The 17,120-nt window shown below is 33.8% G+C and overlaps 3 protein-coding genes across 3 annotated transcripts; 1 reads left to right on the top strand and 2 right to left on the bottom strand.

Moving 5' to 3' along the window:
* Positions 1-4,293: 4,293 nt before the first annotated feature.
* On the bottom strand, positions 4,294-7,780 carry LOC140976116 (uncharacterized). Its single transcript, XM_073440012.1, has 6 exons — positions 7,502-7,780; positions 5,752-6,042; positions 5,494-5,600; positions 5,246-5,378; positions 4,937-5,131; positions 4,294-4,725 (listed from the first exon to the last, which is right to left on the bottom strand). Exons 2-6 carry the CDS (start codon positions 6,022-6,024, stop codon positions 4,438-4,440), a joined length of 996 nt encoding a protein of 331 aa, XP_073296113.1. The 5' UTR covers positions 6,025-6,042; positions 7,502-7,780; the 3' UTR covers positions 4,294-4,437.
* A 2,198-nt stretch (positions 7,781-9,978) lies between these two features.
* Positions 9,979-12,175, bottom strand: LOC140976119 (uncharacterized protein At4g28440-like). Its single transcript, XM_073440015.1, has 3 exons — positions 12,042-12,175; positions 10,938-11,170; positions 9,979-10,518 (listed from the first exon to the last, which is right to left on the bottom strand). Exons 2-3 carry the CDS (start codon positions 11,158-11,160, stop codon positions 10,328-10,330), a joined length of 414 nt encoding a protein of 137 aa, XP_073296116.1. The 5' UTR covers positions 11,161-11,170; positions 12,042-12,175; the 3' UTR covers positions 9,979-10,327.
* Positions 12,176-13,252: 1,077 nt separating this feature from the next.
* LOC140976117 (CASP-like protein 4A1) lies at positions 13,253-15,301 on the top strand. Its single transcript, XM_073440013.1, has 3 exons — positions 13,253-13,788; positions 13,930-14,071; positions 14,923-15,301. Exons 1-3 carry the CDS (start codon positions 13,304-13,306, stop codon positions 15,115-15,117), a joined length of 822 nt encoding a protein of 273 aa, XP_073296114.1. The 5' UTR covers positions 13,253-13,303; the 3' UTR covers positions 15,118-15,301.
* Positions 15,302-17,120: the final 1,819 nt, after the last annotated feature.

Raw genomic sequence — 17,120 nt, 5'->3', positions numbered from 1 at the left:
GGCAGCCATTGGAGAATCAACAATAGCTGCACCTACCGTTGAAGAAGTGGACTTTCTAGATGATGGCCGGAGATTTCCAATTTGAGTTCTTCAAAATTGGTTCGACTTCAACCTGATGTAGATTTATTTGGTTGGAGTTTTTTTTTTCGGTTCCTTGATTTTTTTGATTAGCTCTATTATTTGTTGGCCTATTTTAGCAGATGGGTTCAATTTGTTGTAAGATAACAAGTTGGATTTTTATTTATTTGTTTGCCAACTTTATAAAAAATGACATAAATTAACAAAAATTAATGTTAAATACATATGTACAATGTTTTATCTTTATGTTAACTGCTATACTTAAAAATCAAACAAGACTGTATAATTCATAATCAATATTTGAATGGTATGTAAATTTGTTCATATTTAACTCTAAATGTGTAATTATTGATTATGTTTTAATTCATGATGAGCCTGCTGAAAAATATGAGTGTTAATTGATGTAATTAACTTTAATTACCTGCTGAAAAATATGAGTGTTAATTGATGTAATTAACTTTAATTACGTGGAGGCATACTTAATTAGCTGTATTATACCATATTCATGATAAAATTTAAGGAGAATAAATCTTTTGTTACATTTTTATGTATTAATATTATAGAAAATTAAAATAAGTACAACTCTTTAATTAGGATTTCTATTCAAATTGAAGAACTTTAAAATGTGAAACAAGTGATCTACAAATTTTTTTATCCTACAGTACCCATTGAATCATCATAACATGATATCGACTTTCATTAAAAAAATAGAAACTCACATGATATAAAGAGTTTGGATATCGATTTCAGAACCTTTCTGGATGTTAGATTTCATTGATTCAAAATTTTAAATCATCCACTCAGAATTATTTATTTGTATAGCTTTTCAAATATAAACGTTTCAAATTCATCATCGGTTGTGTTCATGTACCATATAAGAATGGGATTACACCAATATTATGTGTTTAGCTTGTTTTCCCATCCATGTATATCAAATTTAGAATTTACCACAAATGAAAATTATATTAATACCCTTTAATTGCACTAATACTCTTTCCAAATAGAGAAAAGTATACTAATACCCTTTAGTTTCGTGCCGTTCACAAAAGGAATAAACAACGACATCGAAGGGAGCTTGTCGGTGCTCTCGATTCCCGGTGGAATCCCTGGTATATTCTCGGGGAAATCAAGGTCAAGAATTGAGACATCGGCTCCGGAGCAATGAAGGGATGGTTCGCCGGAGTGGTGAGGAAGGTAACATACACGCCACGGCAGAGGTGGAGGCGGGCTAGCAGGAGGAATGGAATAGTGTGGCCTTTTGACATGAATGGGAAGAGCAGCAGATGAAGTTTGGAACTTGGAGAAAAAAGAAGAACCATTGCTTCTGTTTCTTCGCTGCACATGCATTTTCTTGATTTTAAATAGACAAGAAAGGGGCTTCCTACATAAAAATCAATATAATATTATATGTGGATAACAAAAATATTTGTTATGTTTTCAATATGATATCTTATCGAATTTCTCGGTTATTTCAAAGTTTTTCACCAACGTAATAATTTATTATGTTTTCGATATGCTTAACGTTTGATCTTAACAAATGAAATAGACCAATAAATTATATTAATATAATTTAAAGATAATTTTCTTATGAAAACACACATATGCCTAAACATATAGGACGGATATTAGAGTAACAATTACTCTTCCGACACTTATCTTGGGATAAGACATGAAAACATGGATGACAAAATGTGTATTAACAAAGATTTCATATAATTGACACTTTCAAAAGAATTGTTTTATTCGTAATTTTGATGAATAAATTTATTATAACACGTAGTTGTGGGTATCACAAACCGGCCTCTAAATGACATTCAAAATTATATATTAAATCACAAGTCTACATCTTCTCTACTCCAAGCTTATGGGAGTAAGACCCTCAATACTGTAACGAATAGGTGTGGAAAAAGTGGCCGTGGTTGGTGCCACAACACAACAAGAAAAATGCAATTTAAAGTTTANAAAAAAAAAAAAAAAAAAAAAAAAAAAAAAAAAAAAAAAAAGCCATCCGCTCCATTGACGGTTTTTACTTTTTTTTTTTTTACCTAAATATCTAATTTTCTTAATTAGCACCATATATCAAATTCTAACTCAAAATTAATGATATATCATCATCTTTATCTTATACAAATGGGTCGAAAAATATGTCAAATAATATTTTCTAAAAAATTATATATGCTACATTAGACGGCCGTCTAAACGGATCTAAAAATCGGAGCTAGACGCCGCCCAGGCGGTCCTAAACGACGCTTTTTAGAACACTCATTAAAAAAAAACTCCTTCCTTGAATGTAAGTTGACATCTTGAATTCATAATACTTCAAATTTAAGTTATTTGAAAGAACTTATTTCAAATTCTTGTTAATATGGAAGTCATTTCAAGATCATTTTTCAAATGACATGCTTTGATCCAAACCAAATACAATCTTTATACATTTTCTTGGCTCTCTATGGTCTCAACCACTGTCTCAATCACTGTCTCATGACTTACATTACCAATTCCTCTATTTTCCCTAAAATCAACAATCTCCAATCTTTGATCTGAAATCTGAATCGAAACCTCAGTTCCATGACCATTTTCTGCTCTTTGAACATCTCTCGAGTTAACTTCACTGTTGGTCTCTTCACCAAACAACGATTCAGTACTATTAACAACATCAGCACAAGCCCTGCAAATTGGACAGATGGGAGTTCTCAAAAGCCACAAATCCACACACTCTGCATGAAAACTATGATTACACGAAGGCAAAAGCCTGCACTTTTCTCCCACCAGAAAGTTCTCCAAGCAAACTGCGCAATCTCCCAAAGGGCTGCTCCCCTTTTCCTTCTCCTTGAAATCGAAACATGGCAACTTTTCGATGTCTTCTTGTGACATACTCGTGCTTCCGAATCCCCCCCTCTCCACCATGTTAGGCTCACCTCTTCTAAGCATCCTCCCGACTATACAAACACGGATCAAAATCAAAAGCCCGATTCCCACGAATAGAAAAATCACCGAAATGATTATCGCCATCACGATCACTTGAGTTGCGATGCCTAAGACATGGTTTGGCATTGCCAGCTTAGCATTTGGTTATTTTTTCATGGTCAAGAAGAGGGAGATGGATACTCTTTAGAGGGAGTGAAAGCAGAGTTGGTTTCATTTGGTGGAATTTGGGGTGATGTAGGAAAAGGTATCTTTTAGGAAAATTTTGAAGAGAAAGTAAGCTAGTAGAAGCTGCTAAAGCGATGAGGCCATTTGTGTTAATTTAATTGTTAATAAAGCAAGGTTTAAGTGGGGTTTGTGGTACGTGGAGTGGGTGGGAATGGAACGAATAAAGAAAAGGTGCTATAGATTATAAATCATATACGAACTTTTTATATTATCCTTTTCTTCCAGTTTCGTGCTAATATGGCTCCCATGCACCGAATGTGAAAATTTTAAAGGAATAAGACTATTTGAATGATGTGATTGATATAATGGTATTAGTAATAAATCAATTTTGGTGTGTAGGTTTAAACAAACTGGTGGACCAAGTAAAAAGAAAAAAGAGATTTCATATTTAAAAAAATGCAATTTTAAGAAAACACACTGTGTAAACCCCAAATTCGCATATTGGACTTCTATTACTGTGTAGATTTCTTGTTCTAGTGACAATGATGAGGCTCCAAGACCTTGTGACCCAAAACCTATGAGGTCTTGAGAGTTCAAATCTCATTCTCACAAACACTTCAGATATAAAATCTTATACTTCGTTGTATTAAAAAATAAAAAAATTCTACTATTGGCTCTAAATTAATCGAGATATTTTTCTATTAGTGCAGTTATATTACATAGAGATATTGCTTCCAATTATATGATATCTATATCTAAATATAAATCAAAGAATAGAACTCACATAAGATGCACATATACCACAATCATGCTAAAGATGGAATAAACCTCCGATGTCCAAAAATAGCAGTCATTCCAATGTCTTGTTTACTTACTTTTAGTTGAATACATAAGAAATAAGGCCAAGTATCACAATCGGTTGCAACTAATTGTGGCATAAAATTTCCAACATCAATCATCACAAGTGTTTCAAGAAAATTACCCTGCAAATGGGGAAAAATTCTGTATCCTTGGATCTGATTTCATGCGATTTACATACCCTATACGACCAAGTCTTGTCACATACTAGAACAGATTCTTCAGTTTATAAGAACGATAATTTCAGATTACCAAACCTATTGATTACTCAATCTAAGGTAGGATCTATAATCTGCTTCAAACGCCATGCCAAACATCCAAAAGTTTCATCGTATATACAAGAAAATTTCCAACATATGAATATCAAATGAAGAATATTACTCGTTGTATGTAAAAGCCATGTTTGTGCTATGAACTTGAAATGGATCCCTCCCGAGGGATATTGGTCACACGAAGGACAGCCTGCGCACTCAATGGAGAAAGCTTCGACTGGCAAAAATGCTCCCAAGAAACTGTAGAGGGTTCATCAGATACAGTAGCAGTTGGTTCCAGGAGATGAGATTTTTCATATGCAGATTGCAACTCCAACAGCAATGCACGAGCAGCATCTCTGGACTCGGGAAGCTGGTCACTGAGCTGGGACGCACCTATTTGGATCAGTTTGTCGATGCCAAATTCTTCAATTCCATCAACTCCCTGCGAAGGAAAATGAAAATTGAACTAATATTATTAGATGGAAAAGAAACTTTAAGTCATAAACCGAAAAACCAGTTCCGTCAAATGACATTAAAGTAATCTCAACTTCCAGATAGAGACATGTTAGGAAGTACACAGCTTCATAATATCAGGTGAAACCAAAGCACAAAGGGGAGGTGGGAGAGCATTAAACTCGTCTAAGAGTGCTTACCAGACGTGGAACACTTCGAGAAATACACAAAGAAGCCTTTGCTCGAATTCGAGGATTCCTGTTCTTAATATGAGGTTGCAGCTTGGGCAACAATACAAGAGGGGAAACCCATTTTGTCATGGTTATTAAAGCACTTTCAGCTGCCTCGCACACGAACCTCTTGTCTTGTGAGGATTTGAGGAGAAGTTGTACTAGCTAACAAGGGTAATAGCATTGCAGTTACAGAAAGGAAGTGAGTTACTTTGGAAAATGGAAAAGCCCATAAAAAGGAAGTATGCAGCATCAGAGTTTTGAATAAAAACAATTTACCAGTGGATCCAGTGAATCAATCATGTTGTCATTATATGCTTTAAAGATATCAGCTGAAGTCATAATTGCAGTTTTACAAACAGCGCTTCTCGGGTTCCTTAGGGATTTCACTATGAAGGAAATCACATCATTCCTGATCAATTAAATCTATGAGTCATGACACAGGAAATTCAGGAAAGGCATCCAAAAAGTATAATATCAATTCTATTTTCCCGATAAAAAAACAGTATTTACCGATTGATACTTACAGTATGCCAGCAATATCCTCCTTGTGAAATATAGACAATCTACGAACATTGTTGAGTGCATCACACACCGAAACCCAGTCTTTGGAACCTAGTCCCACTAAGAGTGTCTAAACGCCAGAATGTAAGAATGCATAAATATATAAATTTTTAGAAGCAATTTATAAGGGAAAAAGCATGAGTGCATGATTACACACTCACATTCACATCAAGAATCTTGGGAAATGTTGATAAACATGTATAGGATTACATCAAAAATACCTTTAGACAGTTTTCTACATCTGCCACATCCTCCAAATTCTCAGATTCAATGTACTCTACTTCAGAATTCGCCACCCCTTCTCCAGAATTTTCAGATCCATCTCTCTTAGTGGGAGTGTCAACCAAGGAAGCCGTCTTCTTGTTTTGCATATGTTCAACATTTTCTTCTGCAAGTTCAAAGTGAGGTTTGATAAAGTTTCCATTGCTGGAGCTTTCATTAATCCTCTCAGATTGAGGTATTTTATTGACATCTTTGAGAGCCATGCCGGACATTTTGGATATTATTGACACCTATAAACAAAAATTAAATCATAGGGCATTAGTGATAACTAAATTAAAAAAACACTAAAGATTAACTCAATGCTGATATGCCAAGAGCAACCAATTAAAAACAAGATGAAACCCATTTAGCGTTGAACAAAAATAATTATACAAAAATTCAAAGGAAATTGTTTTCTGCCATTTATTAATTATAAATTTTAACTGTTCTAGAGATCCAGTGGATGGATAACATAAAAAATATCAAATGATTAATGGACAAAAGAGGAGTACACTTAAAGGCAATTGATCAGCAATATGCAAACCAGATATGAATACATCAATCAATCAACTTACCAGTAGAGCACTTTCCCACTTGCAGTTATTTTCTGGCAACAAATCAATACAACTCACTTGCTATATTTCAAAATTTTCAAATTTTTTTAGTCTAAAAAAGGAGCCAATGATGATGAGGCCACGTATGACACACCATGCCGAAACAGTTGAATAAATCTTTCCAAAACAAAGGAATATAAATTTACCTGCATTCCTCAACAATCCAAGACCATCTCTTTAATCATTTATGTGATCAAGTCAGCACTCGCATAATCTAATTTATTAATCTAGTAACTATACGACCCACAACACCCAAATCTGTCATCTCGGAAAATACCTCAACTTCAAGCAATTAAAAAATATAGCATCCAGTCCTTAACCTAGAAGTACTCGCAGTAAAAAAGTGTTGCATAAAATGTCTAGACTCACCATTTTGTAAATGATATTAACAATCAAATGAGACCTAAGTGCATATGGGATATGAAACATGTTTCCAAATAACACAAAATGTGTTCAGACCATCATTCTGACTTTGAGAAGTACATTTCAGTAATGAAATTTCTACCGGACAAGTTTAACAAATAACTAATGTGCACCTCTATTCCACTAATATGAACATAAGGAATTAGCAATCTCATACGTGTAAGACTACCTCAGAATACAGAAGCAGGACGTACATACACATAACCGAATGATGTTTTGCAGGAAACTCTCCAACAAAACCTAAATCCTCACTCGAAACTCTCCAGAAGCCACCAAACTCGTCAACTTGTTCAATATTAGCCATCACATCACAAGAGATCACATTACATGAGTAAACTGGAAAAAATCCAACCAAAAATAAAAAATAAAAAATACAGCATCTTCGATAATAAAAAAGTGCTTGCATTGACAAATATATTTCAACTGCACCCTACTGGTAGAGAGATCTAGCACTAAAATAAAATCGAACCAAGCAGAATGGATGCAAAACAAATAATGAACGAAATAAACATAGATATCAACTCAGTCCGAGTACAAATGCACTAAGATCTCGCTCATTCACCACACAAGATTCAAATCAAGTAAAATTCTTCCCTACAATCAGATTCAAAGCAACATGACCTAAAACTCAACTAAAATTCATACAAAGTGTAGAAAATAGAAGAATATTCACCACGCGAACACGAGGAGAAATGATTGGCGAAAGCAGCACCTGCGAAACTGATGAAATTATTGATGAACAGAGTACATAACAATGCGCAACTGGCGATTGGATTGGATTGGATTGGGTTTTTTTTAATAAGAAATGGGGAATGCAGGAGCAATCAGGGGAAATTTCTGTAACCGGCGAGGGGGGCAGTAAATATAGACTGCGTGTTTTGCTGCCCGAACCTAGGCCGGCAGCCTCGTGTCGGGTATTTACGTGTGAACCCCGGGAGGGAATTAAATCCCTACATTGCCCCTGCCATTTGCTCCTCCAAACAGCAAACAGATCTGTTAGCTATTTAAAAAATTGGATTGGATGTACAAGCCGTATATGGGGGAATCATATTTTATTAAAATTATTGGTTTTTAAAATTATCTATAAAATTTGTTTTTTAATTGGAAATAATTTATTCTAATTGAGTTTCGAAACTATAACATCGTATTAAACTTAAAATATTGATATAGTTGACATAAAATTATATTTGTATACTTTCGAAAATATAATTTTGTATTTATAGGTTTTTTTTTACTTTAGTCATATTTAAAAAACTGATCTACTCAGTCGAATAATTTTTTTTATCTAAACATATGGTTTTTATTATATAAGTTTCTAAAAACTATTTTAAGCATAACGTTTGAAATTTTTATAATCAAAATAATATATTAGCATCAAGTTTTTTAAAATTTAAACATATATAAAGCTTAAAATAACGATTCAACATTCAAAATTTGAAGTAGACACTTCAACAAATCGTAAATTGATTGGATTTTGTTTCTTCTTTTATTAGACTGTTTACTGGCTGCATTAATTAGAGGAAACTTAAAAGAATCCCCAACCTTTTCCATTAATTCAATTACACTCCTCTAATTTCTAATCGTTTTCGATGTTTATTTGAGGGCAAATCTGGAAATTCATCATGGTAAAAATATAATAAAAAATTTTGTGAGATTAAAAGACAAAAAAAAATTATTAATCAAAGAAACATAACTTTAGGTTTACTTGCATGATTAGCACAATATAAAATTTTAGTTTATTCTCTTATATCTTTATGCATCATTAATTCATTTTTAAATTTATATTTGTATAGAATGTATCTGAACTATATTTATCGTGTTTATTATAAATTCTATCAATTTATTTTTCTTTTATTTTATTATTTTTTTGCAGAAATATGTTTATTTAAATTTTAAAGTAATAATCGCGTATACGGATGATAATTACTATAGTTTGGTATATTTAAAATTTTTATTAAATAATAATAATAATTGATGAATAATAATGATGATGATGATGATACGAGGAGCATAATATAAATTATAACATTTGATAAACTACAAATTTTCTGGCGAAACCCCATTTTATATTGTTTTTATTGGTAGATTAAGGTAAATACTAAATTTTTTTAGTTTTTGATTCATCATTTATGTTTAGTTATTTTGGTTATAGTTCTCTTTAGTGAAGCATGTAGGATGAAACTAAATTAAATTGAACGGTGTTTATGGATTAAAATGAAGAAATCAGAAAAGAGAGGGATAAGTTTGAATGTTAGTTTGAAATTCGAGGACCTATTTGAAATTTATCCAATAATTATTCCATTAGTAGGGGCCGGTAGAGTGGAGGGATCGTTGAGCACTAATGTTGCTATTGCCAAATAATTACAACCTGAGAAAAAAGTTTTTGATTTCAAATTTCAAAACCTTAAAATTGATCTTTTTCTATTCATTCTCTTCATAAAACACAACTAAACGATAAAATAATAAGGCAACTTGATGTCAAGGTTAAGAGGTTTGATTTTTTCTAACATATTTGCTACGTCTGATATTTGACTCAAATTCTACAATATTTAGAGTTATTTTGTTTAATGTACGTATCTTTCTACTTATTATTTTAATATTATATATCGTTTATTATTCCATCCCAAGAATTGAAGTATATTGGAACATGCCACATGGATGAGACACAAACGAGGCCAGGCAAGTGCAAGTAAATTGAATCGACAAAATACTTGTGTGATGTCTCCTTCACAATCATTTCGAGTTGGCTTAGACATGATCCTCGTGAATCGTGATGCAACGCCCAACCTATCTACCTATTAATTAAGCTAACCCACACTTACTTTCTAAATTCTCTATTTTTTTTATCCACATACCATATTCCAATGTTATCTATGACGTCTCAGTTTTGAATTATTGAATAAGTAGATCGATCATAAATTTACAGTTTCTAACATTCTATCAAGATCTATTTAGTTTTTAGTTCAAATCTCAGTTGTCGTATTTTAGTTAGACTAAAATCCAGTTGGCCTTTACATATATTAAAGAGACAAAACATTATCAACATATCGTGCGCATTTATAATTTAAGATAAGATATTAAAGCCACCACATTTATACTCATCACCGACTTGATTCCAGCGAAAACAATATCACAAAATGAGACCAAGAATTTCTTAACAATGATGATGATAAATAAAGACATGTTCCAAGTTGATCCATTCAAGAAGACTGCAAGGGCATCGAGTATTACTTCATTAAACATAAATATCCAGGATAGGTGTAACTAAGGTCCTGAACAAAGACTATAGGATGTTTAGAATCACTTGACCCTGCCTTATACCAGCCGTGATCATCCTCGTTGTACCCCCAAATGCAAACAACGCTTCTTGTCCTATGCAACATTGCGTAGGACTTCGAAACAACAAAATTATCACATTGAGAATCTTCTAACATAAAACCCATTTTCTGTCACTTGCATAAGATTTATTTCCACGAAAGCAGAAGTGAGAGCTCGGGAGTCACTCCTCGGTAACATTGACCAATTCATATTCAACTAGGGAGAGATTGTTATCCTCCTTAACAGTGAAACTTGCTGGTTCAGCCGTTTCTAAACGTCCCCATTTATCCACAGCCAGCCTCATTGATCCTTTGAACATGTCAATTTTCGCATTTCGTAGAATTACCGTAGCATCTGGCTTCATTATTTTCACTGCAGATAACAAGTGTCAGAAGGATAATCTAAATCTAAATCTTGTATAAAAGGGAACAACCATTTGGCTTTGAGGCGCTAGAGTTAGAGAGAGTAGACTTTCCAACAATGAGATTTAAAATGCACGACACTTAAAATAACTAACCCATCCTACTCTGGAATTAGTAATGATATTCATCCCCAATCACATACACGGTAAAGAAAGCAAGAAATTTTTGACATTTTATCATTTCATTTGGTCTGTGTGCATCAGCAATCATAATTTACAGGCATTAGAATTAATATATATTGAAAAAAAAAAGAGACACGACTTTATAATAACCCTAAAACAAGTGTTCAAGTTATTTTTTTTGCATCAAATCAGCATCATTGTAGATATCTCCAGAAAAGGAATGCATTATAAAATGTTTTGTTTCTACCTTGATCATTTCTAGCAGTAAACACAATCACTCCAGTTTCATCTCCCACCAGACATTCAGCTATTCGGACTTGACCAACTTGAGGCTTGTCTGGCCTGCCCTTTTGCATAACAGTATTGGAACTGACAACTTTTACTACAAGATTGTGTCCGTTTGTGCCAGGCTGAAGCTGATCCACCTTGGAGAAAACTGGCTTCCTCAAAGCTGATTTTGTTTCAGCCATTTGAATCAACCTACCACAACATGTAAAAATATCACAAAAAGGTTAGGAAGAATTGAATAGAACAAATGTACAAACATTTACTCAAAAATGTTAATGTCAATAGGCCTAACAGCGGAGAAATAGAGTGACTAGTTAGTTAAGGAGACTCTTCCACCACATTTTTTAAACTCTCACTGGGCCTAACAGTGGAGAAATAGTTGAAACTAGATATCAGACAAGAGATTGTGGGCAAAGTTCTCATATTATATTATTAAATGAACATGCCTTTTAGGAAGCTACAACCCACAAGCACCAGAATGGGAAATGGCGGGCAAGAGAACTTGGGCCAACCCCATATAGTATCTCAACAAAAAGACACAATCCCCCAAGACATGCAACCGCTCTTCAGCACGAAACACTAGACTCCTCGATATTGAACAAAAATGATTAAATGATGAAGTTTGGAAGATTCCCGCGGATCAACCTACATATTCGTGCTATGAACAAATTGTGTGCAATGAAAACGCAGAGAAACCACGATTTTGCAAACGAATCGTAGAAACAACGCATGAATAAGCAATTTAAAGCTTAAACAGGAAGCCAATACCATCTCGATCAAAAAACTTAAATACTATGTCCCCTCATTTTCGAGTATTATCGACAAATTAATCACAATCGTCAAAGAAGAAACAAAGTCACATCACTCGCCAGGAAAAACATCAGACTGAGAATCAGTTCAAAACTAGGTATTTTCAAGCTACGAATCTAAACTACGCCTAAAAACTACAGTGAAAACAAAGAAAACAAACAAATTCCACATACTATAGAGAGCAGATTACGACTTGGTCGAAATTGAAGCAACAAATTGAACAGGTGTTCTGATAATAGATAGATTAAATTACCAGTTAAAGGAATGGGAATCAACAAATTGAATTTCTCGATTTGCAGAATTTATTCGCCTCCGCGAGTCTATGAAGGCGACCTTCGAATACGCTTAAATGACGATTCATTTGCTAATAAACCGTTGATTTTGTCTCATCTTATCTTACTAGTAAAATGGATTAGTAACGAATAAATTATATGTGACAATAATTTAATTTAATTTTTATTTTTAATGTAATACTCCATGAAATTTATTAATCTTCAACCGGAGATTTAAAATCATAGAATTAATAATTAGATTAGAAATACCAAAAATCGTCTTAATCAAGCATTATTTATAACTTGTCACATAACATGTTTAATTTTGAGCATGGTCTGCTTCGGGATAAATGCAAAACAAGTTGTGATAGTGAGACCAAATTCGGTGAGGTCTATTACATCTGAATATATCTCACCTGAGATCTTTAAGTCTGTCTCCACAATTAGTTTGTCAAAATCAGAATTTTTTATCAACTTAAAACCTCGCTTATTGCAAGTGCTTCTGCTTTCTTTACGACTGATAATATGTTGGGCATATCATAAAAGAACAATTTGAGTCTCGAATAAACATACCAACAACAAAGAGCTTTTATCGGTAGCAAATACGACATCAACACTACACTTTCACAAAGTGTTCCACCGGTTTCTTCCAAATTACATTTGGGTGTGATGTATGTTGCCTCCTTTGATGCGGTCGTTCTTACAGCAAGTTATTCTTTAAGGTTGTCGTTGGCGTACTTAATCGTCCAGTCTACAGTAGGAAAAATGCTATTCTAAAGTCTCTCATAAAATCATTATGAATATACGTCTCCTATCTGCTCCGTTAAACGCTTGCTCTGAAGATTTAGTCTAGTAGGAATACGGTTTCCCAGCAGACGACATGCTGCAAAAATTTTCACCTTGGGGTCATTTTTAATGTCCGTGAATCATATTCCAAGAGGCCTACTAAAAAAATATATTCTCATATTAATAATATTAATAATCGTATTTTATAATCTAATAATACCAAGGTTAACTTGAACGATAAAAAATAAACAATCAAATATAATTATTTGAATTTTTGCATTATTACATGAAATTATTTTTTATATTATAGTATTATATATACGCATCCTACAACAAATGTACACATCCTACGTAGTCTTATTTTTTTTTTATTTTGACATTCATTTAATAAATTATTATATAAAAAAGACATGAGAATGGATTCTCATCGCATTAGTGGATACACGCAGCTCAAGCTATGGAAAATCAAACTAGACAACCCGATTGCGACTCAGGCTCCCCGCCACTGTCTTCTCTGCATGAGTTCACACTTCCCAAATCATCTCCGCCTCTCTCCCGCCGCAACAGTGGGGAGCACATATCGCTCTCGCTGCCGCGTTCGTCGATTTCATCTGATCGGACGACAATCGATCATGGGCTGTCTCCGGAAAGAGACAAACATCAGCCGCCGGTGGTGGTGGTGAATCGCGCTGTCTCGGAGCATCCGGTGGCCGGCGTGGCAACCAAAACTGATCCAGAGGGCGGTGATGGAGGTGGGGTTTGGAGGGTTAGACCGTCGCTGTCGATACTGAGAAGCGCGAAGAGGAGGAAGTTGTTGAAAAGGGCTGCTCTGGGATTCAGGAGTTTTGGGTTTTTGTTTTGCTTGGTTTCGTTTTCAGTGATGGCAGCTGATAGAAACCAGGGCTGGGCTTTTGATTCATTTGATCTCTACAAAGAGTTCAGGTCTGAATTGTTCTCTCATTTTTAACTTCGTACAATTTTGCATAATAAACTGAACCCTTGATTTCTCTTGTCTTCACCAGTTGTATTGTGGAATACTGTGTTTGATATATTTTCTTTGGAAATCGAAATGGGATTTTGTAGATATTGTATATCAGTGAATATTATAGGCTGTGTGTACTCTGGAGCTCAGACAATGGATTTGTCTTTCGACTTGACTACCGGAAAGTATGCTGTGCAGCATAGAAAGCAACTCAGATATTACTTCGATTTCGCCTTTGATCAGGCAAGTTGTTAAAGTTATTACTTGGAAAGTGTTGGTGTATGATAATTTTGCCAAATATTTGCACCTTGATGGAGAAATGTATTTCATTTTCTGGTTATTAAGATCCAGATTATTGTCGATCATCACAGTGACAAGAAAATGTTCAGGACATAATCCTTTAGGTGGTATAAAAAGAATATATGCAAGCTTGGTTTTTTGACAAGAAATTTAGATATGAAACTTGAATGCATTTTAAATTTATTCGTTGAAGACTTTAGCTTTTACTTTGCTGTCGAGTTTATCCTTTTGTCTTGCCTACTAAGTCATTCCACGGATAGAACTGCAATGCAATTTACTATTTTTTTGCTACCGTTCGATTGTTTTCGTCCTATTTTACTATACTTTGCGGGTATGCATTCCATCAGCGTAGTACTTTAAAGCGAAGAAGAAAAAGGGGCATTTTTTGCATGAGAAGGTGGGATGAAAAAGAGGGAGAGAATTCATTCACAGCTAGCATTTTTCCACTTAAATGCCTACAATGCCCTACATTTTGTCCATTCTCACATTTAAGTTTCAATCTTTATTCTCATTGAAAGTATTATCGGCTCTGTTTTTTTTTTATCCATTTTTTGATCTAATCATGGATTTATCTCTTATTCGGACAATCTGCTAACTTTCTTGGTTTGATTGGCCTCAAATTATGCTTGTTATATCAATTAGTACATAGTCTTGATAGGCCGATATAACTACTCAATCAATCCTCAATTCTTACAACATCTCACTGCCATCATCGGTTGGCCTTGTTGAGGTTTGAAGCAATGCACTCCACTTAAATTACATGATTAGTGATGGGTATTATTTTGTGGTGGCAGGTGATTGCTTACCTTCTGATATCGGCATCTTCATCAGCCACGGTTCGGATTGATGACTGGCAATTGAATTGGGGAAAGGACAAGTTCCCAGACATGGCAACAGCGTCCGTATCAATGTCTTTCCTTGCATTTCTTGCCCTTGCCTCGAGTTCTATCATATCTGGTTATACCCTCTGCACATCCATATCTATCTAACAACAATTTTACTTCATCAGCCCTGTTGCTACCTCTTAGGTAAAATTGTGATGAACTTATATGCAGAAAATAAGCTGTTGATGTAAGTTTTCCCAACTGTATATGCATATTTAATGTATTGAGTCCATATTTGTATGATATACATACTGATGCTTAGAATATATACTGAACAGATTACCATTTAGTTGCTGCCTCTGATATTGGCTGGCTTGTGTTTGTCATTCGTAGGCGCAGGGCCGAGTATTCATATTTACCCAGTCACAATTTTAAAAAAAAATATCAATTTTGAATGATATTGCTTCGATCTTTTATTTTTAATTAATAAATAAGATAAGGCTGATACAGCTTTTAAATATGTATATTATTATGTAAGAAAATAATATTTTAAGATGTGGATTATTTTTTGTATTTGAGTTTTTACATTGTAGTTGATATCAGTCCAATTTGTTCCAGATTTAGGTTCGTGTCAAAGATATTTCGACCCAAATGATTGTGTACCTAGTAACCAGGGCTTACTCCGAGCCCAATATTTTCAGATGCTTGCCCTCGCATCAACCCGTCAAAGCCCAAAGCAAATTTTCAGATGCACTCAACTTAATTAACATTATTGAGATAGTACCACCAGCCTTTTGCCTCAGTGCCACCAAGAAAAAGACAAAGATCTCGAGTTCGAGATCTTGAATTTATATAAATCTCAACTTCTATATATATATATAATAATTGATTAAAGCATCCACCCAAATTGTTTCAAATTTAGGCTTTCCGGTATGATTATTTAATGAAGCAATGTACTCAACTAATTAACATGATTGAGATAGTTGGTAGCATGATGCCAAATATTTGGTCTTAGATTAGACAAAACAAAACAATTAAACCCCAACAACTACCGTACCAGATTGTTACGACTCATGCAAACTGTACCCATCACAATTATTTATTTTTTTTGATTTGAGGATAGTTGGTTCCAGCACCCTTCCAAATCCATATTTATTCTTGAAAACCCATTTTGTTTAATGGATAGAATAGATTGAGTGAACATAATTAATTTGTTGCGGGGGGGACTTTGTCTTGTAATGCGATACTAGTCACTAGGAATCTTTTGGTACTAAAAATCATTATTAATTGTGATTAGGAATCAAGGCCGTGTACGAAAGGTTCACCGACCCGCAATAGTCCGAGCCCATGGCCCAACCACCCGACATGAGGTCTCACAACTCGGATTATAATATATTCCTGCTCTAACTTCAAATAAAGTTTTTTTTATTTTAGTTTATTTTTGGAAAATTTTCATTTGAAGTTTCATTTTTTTTAATAATTTGAATTTTATTTTAACATGTTCATATTATGTCAACTAGATTTTTTTTATACAAGCGGACGGAAGATTTTTTGTTTTAACGTGAAATCGAATTAGGAGGAGACCGGGCTTTGGCCTAAGTGGTCTCACCGACGTTTCCCTGTAAGTGGCTCAAGTTCGAGTCCTCCTCACTCCATATTTTAGTAATTATCAAAAAAAAAAATCGAATTAGGAGATGTTCATGTAACTGTACCAGCTCAGATTTTGGCAATATCATCCAAACGAATCAGCCAAAGAGTGGGACAATAATTTCCCAAAACTTTATCCATGATTTTAACTTTAAAGAGTATTCCTTTAGAGACAAACTTTAAAGAATGTGACAATCAACTTTAAACATGGTTTTTTCTTTTTACTTTTGGGAAAAAACATATATAAAAATAGAACAAAATGCCTTTTTTGTTTAAATTTAATGCATATTTTTTTATTATTTGAATAAATAAACGAGGTTCACAAAGCAAACATATATAATAGCAATGATGATAATACTAGGCCAACTACTGATTAAATCAACATCCGTGTGGTTGATTTTTCAGAATTGAATTCGAATTAAAATGACATCTATATTATTAGTTATATATAAAATTAATTGTTGAAACATCAATTAATTTAAGTTTGACAATAACAAAAAATATATTTTTTTCATTGGAAA

This window comes from Primulina huaijiensis, chromosome 5 (assembly GCF_012295235.1).
Source record: "Primulina huaijiensis isolate GDHJ02 chromosome 5, ASM1229523v2, whole genome shotgun sequence".
NCBI lineage: Eukaryota > Viridiplantae > Streptophyta > Magnoliopsida > Lamiales > Gesneriaceae > Primulina > Primulina huaijiensis.
The sequence above is the reverse complement of the archived record's forward strand: the minus strand, read 5'-3'. Positions and strand labels throughout refer to the sequence as shown.

What these genes read in the sequence shown, in the direction of transcription:
- LOC140976116 (XM_073440012.1), bottom strand. Translation starts at nt 6,024, where the DNA reads ATGTCCGGCATGGCTCTCAAAGATGTCAATAAAATACCTCAATCTGAG. An exon ending in GAGGATATTGCTGGCATACT is followed by an intron (nt 5,379 to 5,493) that starts GTAAGTATCAAT and finishes TTAATTGATCAG; the next exon opens with GAATGATGTGATTTCCTTCA. An exon ending in CTCGAAGTGTTCCACGTCTG is followed by an intron (nt 4,726 to 4,936) that starts GTAAGCACTCTT and finishes TTTCCTTCGCAG; the next exon opens with GGAGTTGATGGAATTGAAGA.
- LOC140976119 (XM_073440015.1), bottom strand. Translation starts at nt 11,160, where the DNA reads ATGGCTGAAACAAAATCAGCTTTGAGGAAGCCAGTTTTCTCCAAGGTG. An exon ending in TACTGCTAGAAATGATCAAG is followed by an intron (nt 10,519 to 10,937) that starts GTAGAAACAAAA and finishes TGTTATCTGCAG; the next exon opens with TGAAAATAATGAAGCCAGAT.
- LOC140976117 (XM_073440013.1), top strand. Translation starts at nt 13,304, where the DNA reads ATGGAAAATCAAACTAGACAACCCGATTGCGACTCAGGCTCCCCGCCA. An exon ending in GATCTCTACAAAGAGTTCAG is followed by an intron (nt 13,789 to 13,929) that starts GTCTGAATTGTT and finishes GGGATTTTGTAG; the next exon opens with ATATTGTATATCAGTGAATA. An exon ending in TCGATTTCGCCTTTGATCAG is followed by an intron (nt 14,072 to 14,922) that starts GCAAGTTGTTAA and finishes TTGTGGTGGCAG; the next exon opens with GTGATTGCTTACCTTCTGAT.